At 39.5% G+C, this 14,783-nt stretch overlaps 1 protein-coding gene across 1 annotated transcript in view; it reads right to left on the reverse strand.

Moving 5' to 3' along the window:
- Positions 1–14,783, reverse strand: part of ERICH6 (glutamate rich 6) — an 86,637-nt gene that overhangs the window by 46,421 nt on the left and 25,433 nt on the right. The window contains exons 6-9 of the mRNA XM_006096325.1: positions 14,589–14,705; positions 11,595–11,708; positions 10,465–10,622; positions 9,965–10,035 (exon numbers count right to left, since the gene is read on the reverse strand). Of these exons, the coding sequence (XP_006096387.1) occupies positions 9,965–10,035; positions 10,465–10,622; positions 11,595–11,708; positions 14,589–14,705 (460 nt within the window). The remainder of the gene's footprint in view (positions 1–9,964; positions 10,036–10,464; positions 10,623–11,594; positions 11,709–14,588; positions 14,706–14,783) is intronic.

Below are 14,783 nucleotides of genomic sequence, written 5' to 3' on the forward strand. Positions count from 1 at the left end.
AGAAAGCTCTGGGTCTTCACGGGAAGCTGCACATCAGAGGAAATGTGCACATGCTCCCACCACCCCAAGCATCTAAAGCAGACAACTGAGCCCTAGCCAGTTTGGATCATTGGATAGAGTGTCAGCCTATGGACCAAAGGGTCCTGGGTTTGATTCCAGTCAAGGGCACATACCTCAGTTGCAAGCTCCTCCCTGGCCCGGGCCCTGGTTGGGGCTCGTGCAGGAGGTAACCAGTAGATGTGTTTCTCTCACATCAGTATTTCTCTCTCTTTCCCTCTCTCTTCTGTTCTCTAAATATCAATGGACAAATATCCTCAGGTGAGGATTTAAAAAAACACACAAAGCAGACAACTGAGGAACCAGATCTGTGGGAGAAGGGAACACAACTCAGAGCAGAGACAATAAAGGTGTGAAATTCAAGGCAGACCCAGCCTCTGGGTTAATGATTTCTGGACCATTGCCCTAATAAGATCTTTAACCTCTCAAATCCAAAGCAGGGTGCCCAGGGCCAGAAAGAGACAGCAAAAATGGGGAGGCAAAGAAATAACCCCTTAGGGAAAAAAAGGACTTGCCAGAAAAAGAAACTAAATGAAACAGAGGCATGCAATATGTCAGAAAAAGAACTCAGAGTAAGGGTCATATAGTTCATAAACCGGAAGGATGAAAGGATCAACAACTTACGTAAGAATCAGGAGGAAATCAAAACTGATATAGTTACAATAAAAAACATGATGGAGGTTTCAACAATAGACTAGAAGAAGCAGAGGACTGAATTTGTGAGTTAAAAGTTAGGGCAGCAAAACACACCCAATCTGAACAGCAATTGGAGAAAAACATCAGAAAGCAGGAGGAGAGCCTAAGAAAGCTTTGGGACAACATGAAACTAAGTAACATACATATAAAAGGGTACCAGAAGGACAAGAAGAGGAGCAAGGATTAGAAAACTTATTTGAAGAAATAATGACAAAAAATTTCCCTGAACCCTAACCAGTTTGGCTCAATGGATAGAGCGTCGGCCTGCAGACTCAAGGGTCCCAGGTTCGATTCCGGTCAAGGGCATGTACCTTGGTTGCAGACACATACCAAGTAGAGAGTGTGCAGGAGGCAGCTGATCAATGTTTCTCTCTCATCGATGTTTCTAACTCTCTATTCCTCTCCTTTCCTCCTGTTAGAAATCAATAAAATATATTAAAAAAACAACAAAAAAAAAACTTCCCTGATTTGGGGAAGAAAAAAGGCACACAAGCACAATGAGTCCCAAACAAAATGAACACAAAAAGACCCACACCAAGACACATTGTACTTAAATGGCAAACGTAAACGACAAAGAGCGAATCTTAAAGGCTGCCAGAGAGAGACAGAAAGTTATTTATAAGGGATCTCTCATTAGACTATCCACTGATTTCTCAACAGAAACACTTCAGGCCAAAAGGGAATGGAATAAAATGTATAAAGTGATGCAAAGCAAGGGACTGAATCCAAGAATACTATATCCACCAAGGCTATCATTCAAAATTGAAGGTGAAATAAGGAGCTTCATAGACAAAACAAGGCTAAAGGAGTTTATTACCACCAAGCCAGCAATGCAAGAAATGCTAAAGGGACTGCTGTAAAAAGAAGAAATAGGAAGGGAATAAGGAACACAGGCATAAAGAATAAAAATGGCAACAAACAAGTACCTATCAATAATAACCTTAAATGTAAATAGATTAAATGGTCCAATCAATAGACATAGGGTAGCTGAATGGATAAGAAAACATGACCCATATATATATGGTGTCTATAAGAGACCTACCTCAGAACAAAGAACTCACACAGACAGTTAGTGAAGGGATGGAAAACATTTTTTCAGGCTAATGGACGTGAAAAAGAAGCTGGGGTAGCAATTCTTATATCTGACAAAATAGACCTCAACGTTAAGGCCATAACAACAGATGAGGAAGGCTGCTTCATAATACTAAAGGGATCAATACAACAAGAGGATATAACTCTGGTAAACATATATGCACGTAATGCAGGAGTACCCAAATATATATTAAAAAAAAAAAAAAAACTTCTGGAAGATATCAAGGGAGAGATCAACAGCAATACAGTCATAGTAGGGGAATTTAATACCCTGTTGACATCACTGGATAAATCTTCTAGACAAAAATCAGCAAAGAAACAGCAATCCTAAATGACTCACTAGATCAGATGGACTAAACCGACATCTTCAGAACATTTCACCCTGAAGCTACAGAATATGCATTCTTCTCAAGTGCACATGGGACATTTTCAAAAATAGACCACATATTGGGACACAGGCAAATTCTCTTCAAATTCAAGGAGATAGAAAGCATATCAAGCATCTTATCAGATCTCAATGGCATAATATTAGAAATAAACTACAATAAAAACAATCAAAAAAATTCAAACACTTGGAGGCTAAATATCATGCTATTAAACAATGATTGCATTACCAAAGAGATCAAAGAAGAAATAAAAAAACAGCCTGGAAACAAATGACAATGAAAACAAAACTATCCAAAATATGGAACATAATGAAAGCAGTCCTAAAAGGGAAGTTCATAGCATTACAGGCCTACCTCAAAAAACAAGAAAAACTGGTAATAAATTATCTAACTCTACAACTTAAAGAATAAGAAAGAGAGCAATAAGAAAAGCCCAGAGTGAGCAGAAGGAAGGAAATAAAGATTAGAGTGGAAATAAATGACATAGAGACCAAAAACAAACAAACAAACAAAAAGCCCCAAAACAAAAAAAAACCACACAACAATACAAAAGATCAATGGAACCAAGAGCTGCTTCTTTGAAAATATAAACAAGATTGATGAATCTCTAGTGAGTCTCACCAAGAAGTAAAGAGAGAGGATCCAAATAAACAAAATCAGAAATGAAAGAGGCAAAATAACAACAGATCCCACAGAAATACAAAGGATTTTAAACAAAAATAATATGAACAACTCTATTCCAACAAACTGGTCAACCTAGAAGAAATGGACATATTCCTAGAAAAATATGACCTTGAAAACTCAATCAGGAAGAATAAAAAAATCTGAATAGGCCGATAACTATGTAGGAAGTTGAATCAGTCATCAAAAAATGTTCAGCAAACAAAAGCCCTGGGCCAAAGGGCTTCACAGGGGAGTTTTACCAAATATTCAAAGAAGAACTAAAACCTATCCTCCTCAGACTATTCCAGAAAATTCAAAAGAAAGGAAGACTTCCAAGCTCTTTCTATGAAGACAGTAATACCCTAATCCCCAAACCAGATAAAGACACTACAAAGAAAGAGAATTACAGGCCAATATCTCTGATGAACATAGATGCTAAAATCCTAGCAAACCAGATCCAGCATTACATTAGAAAGATCATATACCATGACCAAGTGGGATTTATTCCATGGATGCAAGGCTGATACAATATCTGCAAATCAATAAACGTGATACATCACATAAAAAATTAGAGATAAAAATCACATAATCATATCAATTGATGCAGAAAAAGCATTTGACATAATCCAATATCTTTTATGATAAAAACTCTTAGCAAAGTGGGAATAGAGGGATCATACCTCAACATAATAAAAGCCTTATATGACCAACCTACAGCCAACATCATACTCAATGGGCAAAAACTAAAACCATTTCCCCTAAGAATGGGAACAAGACAGGGATGCCCACTTTCACCAATCCTGTTTGACATGGTACTGGAAGTGCTAGCCATAGTGATCATACAAGAAGAAGAAATAAAATGCACCCACATTGGAAAAGAAGTAAAACTGTCATTATTTGCAGATGACATGATATTATACATAGAAAACCCCCAAAGACTCCATAAAAAAAAACTACTAGATTTAATATATGAATTTGGCATTGCAGCAGGATACAAAATTAACATTGAGAAATTTATGGCCTTTTCATACACCAATAATGAACTCATGGAAAGAGAAACAAACAAAGAAAAAATCCCATTTACCGTTCCAACAAAAAAAATAAGATACCTGGGAATACACTTAACTTTAAGGCGGTAAAAGACCTCTACTTAGAAAACTACAGGACATTAAAAAAGATATAAAAGAAGACATAAACAAATGGAAGAATATACTGTGTTCATGGATTGGTAGAATCAACATAATTAAAATGTCCATACTATCCAAAGCAATCTATAGATTCAATGCAGCCCCCACTAAGATACCAACGGTATATTTTACAGACCTGGAACAAACTCTCCAAAAATTCATAGGAATAAAAAAAGACCCCGAATAGCTGCAGCAATCCTGAGAAAGAAGAACAAAGTTTGCAGGATCACAATCCAGATATCAAGCTATATTACAAAGCCACTGTTCTCAAAACTGCCTGCTACTGGCAGAAGAATAAACATATAGACCAATGGAACTGAATACAGAAACCAGAAATTGACCCACGCTATTATGCTTGATTAATATTTGACAAAGGAGGCAAGAGCATACAATGGAGTTAAGACAGTCTCTTCAATAAATGATGTTGGGAAAATTGGACAGATACATGCAAAAATGAAATTAGACCACCAACTAACACCATACACAAAAATAAACTCAAAATGGATAAAGGACTTAAACGTAAGGCGGTAAACCATAAAAATCTTAGAAGAATACATATGCAGCCAAATATCAGACATATGTTTTAGCAATATCTATACCAATACAGCTCCTAGAACAGTGATGGCGAACCTATGACACGCATGTCAGAGGTGACATATGAACTCATTTTTTTGGTTGATTTTTCTTTGTTAAATGGCATTTAAATACATAAAATAAATATCAAAAATATAAATCTTTGTTTTACTTTGGTTGCAAAGATCAAAAAATTTCTATAATGTGACATGGCACCAGAGTTAAGTTAGGGTTTTTCAAAATGCTGACATGCCGAGCTCAAAAGGTTTGCCATCAATGTCTAGAGCAATGGGAACTAAAGAGAAAATAAACAAATGGGGCTACATCAAAATAAAAAGCTTCTGCACAGCAACAGAAACCATCAACAAAACAATAAGAAAGTCCACTGCATGGGAGAACATATTTGCCAATGTTATCTCTGATAAAAGCCTAAACTCCAAAATTTCTAGAGAACTCATACATCTTGACAAAAGGAAGATAAACAATTCAATAAAAAAAATGGGCAAAGGACTTAAATAGACACTTTTTGATAGTGGACATACAGAAGGCCAAGAGACATAAGAAAATATGCTCAAAGTCACTAATCATCTGAGAGATGCAAATCAAAATGTCAATGAGATACCATCTCCCACTTGTTAGAATGGCTATCATCAACAAATTGACGAAAGACAAGTGCTGGTGAGGATGTGGAAAACAAGAAACCCTCATGCATTGCTATTGGGAATGCAGACTGGTGCAGCCACTGTGGAAAACAGTATGTTGCTTCCTCAAAAAATTAAAAATGGAACTTCCAATTGACCCAGTAATCCTACTTCTAGAAATATGTCCCAAGAAATCAGAAACACCAATCAGAAAGGACATATACATCCATTCATAGCAGCACAATTTACAATAGCTAAGATTTGGAAACAGCCTAAGTGCCCATCAGCAGATGAGTGGATTAAAAAACTGTGGTACATCTACACAATGGAATACTACACTGCTGTAAAAAGGAAGGAACTCCTACCATATGCAACAGCATGGATGGTCCTGGAGAGCATTATGCTAAGCGAAATAAGTTAGTCAGGGAAAGATAAATATCACATAATCTCACTCATTTGTGGATTATAATGAACAACATAAACTGATGAACAAAAAGAGATCAAGAGACAAAGAAGCATCGATCAGATGCTCAAACCTCAGTGGGAAGGTAGGGCAGGGTGGAGGTAAGGGGGAGAGATCAACCAAAGGACTTGTATGCATTCATATAAGCATAACCAATGGACATAGACACTGGGGGGTGGGGGGTGAGGGCATGAATGGGAGTAGGGTGGGGGGGCAATCGGGAGATAAGGACACATATGTAATACCTTAATCAATAAATAAAAAAATATTGAATTGTACATTTAAAACAGGTGAATTTTATGTATATAACGTATACCTCAAATATATGTGTAATATAATGTAGAATATTTCAGTTATGAAAGTCTTTGTATTAGAAAAAAAATAGATGATTCCGTTTATTAAACATTGTCTTTCTGTGTTTGAAAGCCAAAATAAATAGAGAGAAACCAAGATGGCGGCACAGGTAAACACCGGAAATTGCTGCCTCCCACAACAAATTAAAAAATACAACTAAAAGACATAATGGACATCATCCAGAACCACAGCAAGGCTGGCTGAGTGGAAATTCTACAACTAGAAGGAAAGAGAAAGGCACTGAGACTCAGAGGAGCTGCGGAAGTGCAGAGGTACGGAGGCGCACTCGGCAGGGGCTGGCGACTGAGGATGTGGCTGTCTTTTTGAATCAGGAGGGAGTCACAAGCCCCCGACTGCTCTGAACTCCAGTTCCAGGTGAGTCTCGGGGACCCAGACTCATACAGGAAGAGACTGGACTGTCTGGCAGGGAAAGAACTCGGAACTCGAGGGCAGCTTTCTTTCCGGGGTGCTTGCAGCGATTACCAGGACACAGAGACTCGGGGCCCCTTAGGGCAGGGCTGAGGATCAGCCATTGCTGCTTGCTCCGCCCTGTTGATTACCTGAGACCCCGCCCCACCCAAGCTGCAGCAGAGGCTTTTGCATATGAATGCCCTGGCCCTTTGCAATCTGAAAATTACCTAACAAACTGCAGCTGGGCCAGACAGACCCAGAACTTCCAAGAGAAGGCCCAAGACCCCACAGCAGCTTGCATTGCTTCACAGCTGGGCCTCATTTGGGCACCTCCAAACCCCAAACAAGGAAGGGGAATCTGCAGATCTCTCTATAGCTCCTGCTGGGTAGCCTCAGGCAGAGGCTAAATTAGCACCTCCTTAGATCCAAGAGCCAGTGTACCCAGTGGTCAGAGTGGGACCATCCAATTACAACTACTCAGATCCATAAGGGACACACTCAGGGGGCAGACTCAGTGAGCACCAAAGCCCCACTGAAGCAAGTCTTGCCCCAGAAGGGTGTCTTCAGCACAGAAGTTCTCCCATCGTAGACACAGCTGATTCTCACAGCCAATTGGCCTGGAGGTCAATTCCTCCCAGTGATACCTACAACAATCAAGGCTTAACTACAACAAGACTGTGCACAAAGCCCACAAAGGGGTGCACCAAGAGTGTCCACCTCAGGTAATTGGGGAGGCTGAGCCACTGGGCCCTATAGGACACCTAGCACACAAAGCCACTCTACCAACACAGGGAAGCATAAAAAATGCAGAGACAAAGAAACAGGTCACAAATGACAGAAATGGAGGAAAGCAAACTACTGGATATAGAGTTCAAAACCACGGTTATAAGGTTTTTCAAGAATTTTCTAGAAACTGCCGATAAATTTAGTGAGACCCTCGAGGTTATGAAAAAGGACCAACTAGAAATTAAGCATACACTGACTGAAATAAAGAATAATATACAGAGCTCCAACAGCAGACAAGAGGATCCCAAGAATCAAGTCAAAGATTTGAAATACGAAGAAGCAAAAGATACCCAACCAGAAAAGCAAAAAGAAAAAAGAATCCAAAAATATGAAGATAGTGCAAGGAGCCTCTGGGACAACTTCAAGTGCACCAAAATCCAAATTATAGGGGTGCCAGAAGAAGAGAGAGAGCAAGATATTGAAAACGTATTTGAAGAAATAATGACAGAAACTTCCCCTACCTGGTGAAAGAAATAGACTTACAAGTCCAGGAAGTGCAGAGAACCCCAAACAAAAGGAATCCAAAGGGGACCACACCAAGACACATCATAATTAAAATGCCAAGAGCAAAAGACAAAGAGAGAATCTTAAAAGCAGCAAGAGAAAGACAGTCAGTTACCTACAAGGGAGTACCCATACGACCGTCAGCTGATTTCTCAACAGAAACTTTGCAGGCCAGAAGGGAGTGGCAAGAAATATTCAAAGTGATGAATGCCAAGAACCTACAACCAAGATTACTTTATCCAGCAAAGCTATCATTCAGAATTGAAGGTCAGATAAAGAGCTTCACATATAAGAAAACGCTAAAGGAGTTCATCACCACCAAACCAGTATTATATGAAATGCTGAAAGGTATCCTTTAAGAAGAGGAAGAAGAAGAAAAAGGTAAAGATACAAATTATGAACAACAAATACGCATCTATCAACAAGTGAATCTAAGAATCAAGTGAATAAATAATCTGATGAACAGAATAAACTGGTGATTATAATAGAATCAGGGGCATTGAAAGGGTGTGGACTGACTATTCTTGGGGGGGAAAGGGGTGTGGGGGATGCAGGAAGAGACTGGACAAAAATCGTGCACCTATGGATGAGGACAGTGGCGGGGGGGGTGAGGGCGGAGGCTGGGGCGGGAACCGGGTGGAGGGGAGTTATGGGGGAAAAAAAGAGGAACAACTGTAATAATCTGAACAATAAAGATTTAATTAAAAAAAGGAAACTTCTTAAAAACCTAAAAAAAAGAAAGAAAGCCGAAATAAATAAATAAATAAATAAATAAATAAATAAATAACAGTTGTAAATCTACACAATGAAATATTACGCTGCTTTAAAAAAGAAAACACTCTTACCATTGGCAACAGCATGGATGAACCATTATTCCAAGTGAAATAAGCCAGTCAGAGAAAGATAAATATCACATGATCTCACTCATTTGTAGAATATAATAAACAACATAAACTGATGAACAAAAATAGATCCAGAGGCAGAGAAGCATCAAACAGACAGTCAAACTTCAGAGGAAGGCAGGGGTGGGGTGTGTGTGTGTGTGTGTGTGTGTGTAAGAGATCAACCAAAGGACTTGTATACATGCATATAAGCATAAGCAATGGGCACAGACACTAAGAGGGTGAGGGCATGTGCTGGGGGGTGGGAGTGGTCCGGGAGAGGTCAATGAAGGAAGTAAATAAATAAATAATAAAATAAAAAGACAGAAAAATGTTCATTTTCATTAAGTGCAATTTTCTGGCCTTAGACTTAGTAGAAACCAGTTGACTATCAAGGAACTTTATACTAGAGATTTAGTTTAAAAAACAAAAACAAAAATATATTTTCTCTATCTTCTCAGTAGCACTGAGTGGTAGAGGAGGAGCCTAATGCTTGTAAAGATTAAGTAGTCTACCCCAAAGCAGACAGCCTCTAAGTAGAAAAGCAAGGATATAAATTCAGAGCTTGTGATTCTAACATCAGTGCTCCTTCAACAGTCCCAGCTCTTTAACTATACTGGCCAAGTGACTGATGGAACCTATGAAGAAAGAAATCTGATTTATTTTTGACAGATTTTCCATACCCCAGCTTGAAAACAAAATGGAATATGTGCTTAATAAAACAAAAGACACTGAACCCAAAAGCTCTTTGCAGTTATCTGTAACATGCTCTATAGATGTTGCTAATTCATTTCAATCAATAACAACTAGATGAAGACTAAAAACTTCAAAAGCTGGACGACTTGAAACACTAGCTTTTTTGAGCCATTTTGACTAATGCATCGACTGAACTGAAAACTTTAAATACTGTTTTTTAAATATGCCAGTTTTGCCCTGGATGGTTTGGCTCAGTGGATAGAGCATCAGTCTGTGGACTTAAGGGCCTCCACTTAGATTCTGGTCAAGGACACATACCTCGGTTGCAGGCTCAATCCCTGGCCCTGGGAGGGACACATGTAGGAGGCAACCAATTGATGTGACACACAGCAATGTTTCTCTTCCTGTCTATCTCTCTCCCTCCTTTCCACTATCTCTAAAAAAAAGTCAATGGAAAAATATCCTCGGGTGAAGATTAACAAAATAAAAAAAATATGCCAGTTTTAGCTCTTGGTCAAACATATGAGCTTTCTGATGTACAATTGATCTACAATAGGAGCATTGATGAACTCACCTTCTTCAGAGAAACTAGTACGTTCATTTGTTTTTATTTCCCAATGTTTGGCTACTTGTTGCTCCTGTTTTCTGCAAACAAACAAACAAAAATCCATAAATCTAATGTTATAAGCTGTAAAAAGTATATGACAAATTGTAACTGTTTCAATGTCATCCCTTGTAATTTTAATCTGTTATTACTTGTGAGTCTATATATTTAATCAAAGCACATCGATCTCCATTTTGTTTAGTGAACCAATTTCTCCAAAATAGGAATTCTGAATTGTCCTGAGAATCTGGGTAAGGTTCTATTTTTAAATCGGTGAGTTCAATGAGTTTCTGGGAGCTCCTGAATCTCATAACATCAACCAGGTTTTGTAATAGGTTTGCTTTGGCCAATTTTATTTCTTCATTGGGAATATATCTTCAAAATTATGTATTTTGAAAAACAAGGTTCATTTTACAAAGAGCTCTCTAAGTGGACTTATCTGAGTTTCAATATCCAAGGCTCAATGTTACCTCTGCAGGGCCTTTTCCTTTGCTCTGAATTTCTCCATCTCAGTGCCGTGGGATGCATGAGGGTCGATACAGATGAATTCCTCTTTAGAGCTTTGGATTTTTTGTTTTTCCTCATAAATGTAATCAATCAGATTCTGGAAAGAACTACAACAGATGGCCTAAAAACAAAGAGGTCATTTTCTTCTCTTTAGTTCTGGTGAAGATAATTAGAGGGGGTAAAAACCAAAAATGGCTAATGGAGTTTGAATTACAATCTATCATAACACTTTTTGGTAAAAATTTTATTGAGATATAATTCATATACCAGACAATTGACCCATTTAAAGTGTGCAATTCAATGGTTTTTAGTGTATACAGAGTTGTGTAACTATCACCACCATCAAATTTAGGACATGAAACCTGTACCCATTAATACTCCCTCTCCTCCTCTCCTCTCAGCCTCTGGCAACCACTGATCTATTTTCTGTATCTATTATTGCCTGTTCTGTACAATTCATATACATGGAATCATACAATATGCGGTACTTTGTGTCTGGCTTCTTTCACTGAGCATAATGTTTTCAAGGTTCATCTATGTTGTAGCACGTATTAGCACTTCAATTCTTATGACTGAATAATATTTGATTTTATGAATACACCACATTTATTTGCCCATTCATCAGTTGAAGGGCATTGGATTATTTTCACCTTTTTGCTGTTATAAATCATGCTGTTATGAACATTTGTGTACAAGTTTTTGTATGGACATATATTGCCAATTTTCTTGGGTATGTACCTAGGAATGGATTTGTATGTTATATGGTAATTGTATGTGTAACTTTTTGAGGAACTACCCAACTTTTTCCCAACACAGATGCACCATTTTATATTCCCCTTTAATAGTGTGTGAGGGTTCCAGTTACTCTACCTCCTTGCCAGCACTTGTTATTATCTGTCTTTTTTATTAATGCCATCCTAGTGGGTGTGGAATGGTATCCCATTGTGTTTATGATTTGTGTTTCCCCGACTGGTAACACATAATTTTAAAGAATGGCAATGCAAGGGGAAAATGCAGGAAAAAATACTACATATATTTAAAAATGGTATTTAAAATAACACCATTTCCTTACTAAACCTGCTTTAGAACTTACTTGTTTTATTGGTTCAGAGCTACCATTGTCAGAATAAATATCCACAGCAGAAAGAAATGTTCTTAGGTCACTCCCACAAAATTCACACGTCAGCAATATCTCATCCTCTTCTCCCTTGAGAGAGAGGAAAAAATGAAGACCTGCCCACAAGCAGCAGCAGGAGCCAGGGCTCTGGGCAGGCCAGCGAGTGCCCATTAGAACAGCAGGAGTATGGAGATGTGCAAACCTACTTGAGAGCTCCTGTCAGACACCCTGAAGTCTCTCAGAAATAGTTGGTGGGAAATTTTCAAGAGCCTGAGATTCTATACTAGAAGGCACCCAGCCAGAAGATCTATATATTCCAGAATGAGACATCACTTCTGTTAATGAGTTGGTGAGGACTGAAGATGCTGAGGTGGTGTTGAGGGCCTCTATGTGATACAGTTCACCAGAGTACAGCTGAGCCCATCAGGAGCCGTGTTGGTTCTTTGGATGGCTCCTTAGTGTAAGAACAAAGTTGCAGAAATGACTGTTGACATCAGAGTCTCTTGTTGGGGAGGGGGATATATAGTGTGTAACTAGATGCAAGAGACAGGACATAACATACAGTAGTTCCTCGGGTTACATCCGAGATCTGTTCCTATGGTGCGATTTTCACGGTAAGTCGGAACCCACCTACATAAGTACCTACGTCACTCATATGGAGCACATACACAACAGTAATGAAGTGAAACATTAAAAAATATTTAAAAGAAAGATAACAATTCCTGACCTTTACCTGTGGTAAATAAATAATAAAAAAACATAAAGCACATATGTACATACGTCAAAATGACAGAACTTTTTTTTAAAAAATAAATAAATGGGAGATGGCGATGTAACCACAAAACAATGTAACCTGAGGATTGCCTATATATCAAATTGTAGGTAAATGGTCTAAGATTTTGAATACCATCAACTCAAGAAGTGTCAGGTTAAAAAAAAAGTCTTGACATTACTATGCAGGTCACCATTCACAATGATCACCATTCTAAATTAGAGTCCTTTCTCAAGGGGAAGCCCAGATTGGGGCTCTGAATTCTCCTGTCTGGGCTATAAAGGTAATTCAGGAGGGGGAAGGAGAGAGAAGGGGAAGCAAGAAGGAGATCTGGAGTTAGGAGTTCAGGTGGCTCCGTGTGGGGTTGATACATTATGGCATGTTGGTGATTTGAGGTCATGATGGCGAGCAGGCAAGCCTCAGCACAGGTCTCAGGAAAAGACCAAGATTATGGCTCACAGGTCATGAATACCACAAGGGCATCTGTATTTGCCATAGAAACCATTCTCTGGGACTGGCAAGATGGCCATCCTGGGGCCAAAGTGTAACTGAGATGACCGGTACAGTCAGGGATTCACCACCCTGGAGTACTGTTCAATACCTTCAGCCATTGAAACTACACAATAATGTAGCTGAAAGCAGAGGACTTAGCGGGTGGGTAGAGTAGTAAAGCCTTGTAATAGAGAAATGATGGAGTAAATCAGATGATGGAGCAGGGCTGAAGGAGAGCTTGACAATGCCAGGACATCTGCAACCTGTTCCATTCAAGGATCTTGGTAGTGAGCTCCTCAGCCTGAGGTCCCTTTATCCCTTTACCTGCGGTGAAGCAAGGTGGAGATGATTCAAAAGACCATGAGAGGAGTTGTAATCTGCATTTGAAGAGGATATGACTGGAGGGGAAAGTGGGCAAGCCAGCTGCTCTGCTCCCGAACTAGAGGACCTGGAAGGTCTGTCCAAAGAGCAGGAGGAGCCATCCCTGCCCAGGTGCTAGAGCAGGGACAGTTCCCTGGAAGAAAGGACCTTCCTATTGTTCAGGCACATCTTTGGGTGTCAGAGGAAGAAAGCTTGAGAAACTTCCCTGGATATGAGCCTTTGTGGTTCAGAAGAAGGAAGGTGTTATGTTTGAATAAAGAATTTCACCTGAGGAGTCTATAGGGTGACTAAACATTTAGAGACCTGGGCTAAATATAAACAGTAAATGTTGGTTGACATTAAATGACATGATATATTCAATGTGTTGCCCCTCACCAGATCGGCAATGAACACCACCTCAGAGCATCCATGCAGCATTCCCACCAACTCCTGCAATGCACTGACTGACACAGGCTGTCTCACATGATTGGTATCTTGTTTTCAGTGAATAAGTCTGCACCTTAGTGCACCCAGAAGAAATAATCAAAGGGGCTGCCATATGGGGGCTGTGCAGCTCTCTCCACGTGGCCATAACACCCCAGTTTGGAAATAATCATTCCACCAGGCTGCCCCTCACCACTCAGGTGAAGTGGGTGCTATGCCATCCTGTTGGAATTACTAAGTTGACCTTTTCCTTGCCCACCAAGCAAAGGCATTGGTCATTTAACATGATCAAATGTGGCAAACCTATGTCTTATCTATGTTTCCAAGCATTATGGCCACTCTCACAGGTTGGATTGTTTCCCCCCAAAGACACTGAAGTCATAACTCCTGGAACCTGTGAATGTGGTCTTATCTAGAAATGGGACATTTGCAGATGCCATCAAGTTTAGATGAGGTCATTAGGGTGGGCCCTAATCCAACATGGCTGGTGTCCTTGGAGAAGAGAGACACTTGGACACAGACCCCCAGACCTCCAGGGCAACTGAGACAGAAACTGAAGTGATGGCACTGCCAGCCAAGGATAAGAACTGACAACCACAACCAGGAGCCTGGAAGAGGCAAGAAAGGCTACTCTCCTACACGCTGCACTTACTGACTTTGGACCTCTAACCTTGAGAACTAGGAGACAACACGTGTTTGTCATTTTAAGGCACCTAGTCTGTGGCCCCTTTTGGCAGCAGCCCTAGGAAACTACTATAGCTATCCTGTCCAAATGCTGTTTCAAGTAAATGGGCTCTTTGCCTATGTTTTTTTTTAAAGTATGTTCACTGTCTTTTGTGCAAACCATCATGTGTCTTTTCACTTCACTTATTAGAGTAAAAAAAGAAAGAATTAAAAATCACCTTGAAGTCAGTGCCTAAAGTGGAATGCTCCTGTTTGAATGCCAGAAAGGTTGGTGGCCCGACACTGGGTAATGTTCTCAGAGAAGGCTCAAACAATGTTATAAAGTCTTCCTCAAACTAAATTTTAAAGGAAGACACAGAAAAAGAAAATGAAGGTGAATGATCGATTTTATCATGAGCATGGTTTACTAGTTG

Source organism: Myotis lucifugus, unplaced genomic scaffold (genome assembly GCF_000147115.1).
Source record: "Myotis lucifugus unplaced genomic scaffold, Myoluc2.0 scaffold_175, whole genome shotgun sequence".
NCBI lineage: Eukaryota > Metazoa > Chordata > Mammalia > Chiroptera > Vespertilionidae > Myotis > Myotis lucifugus.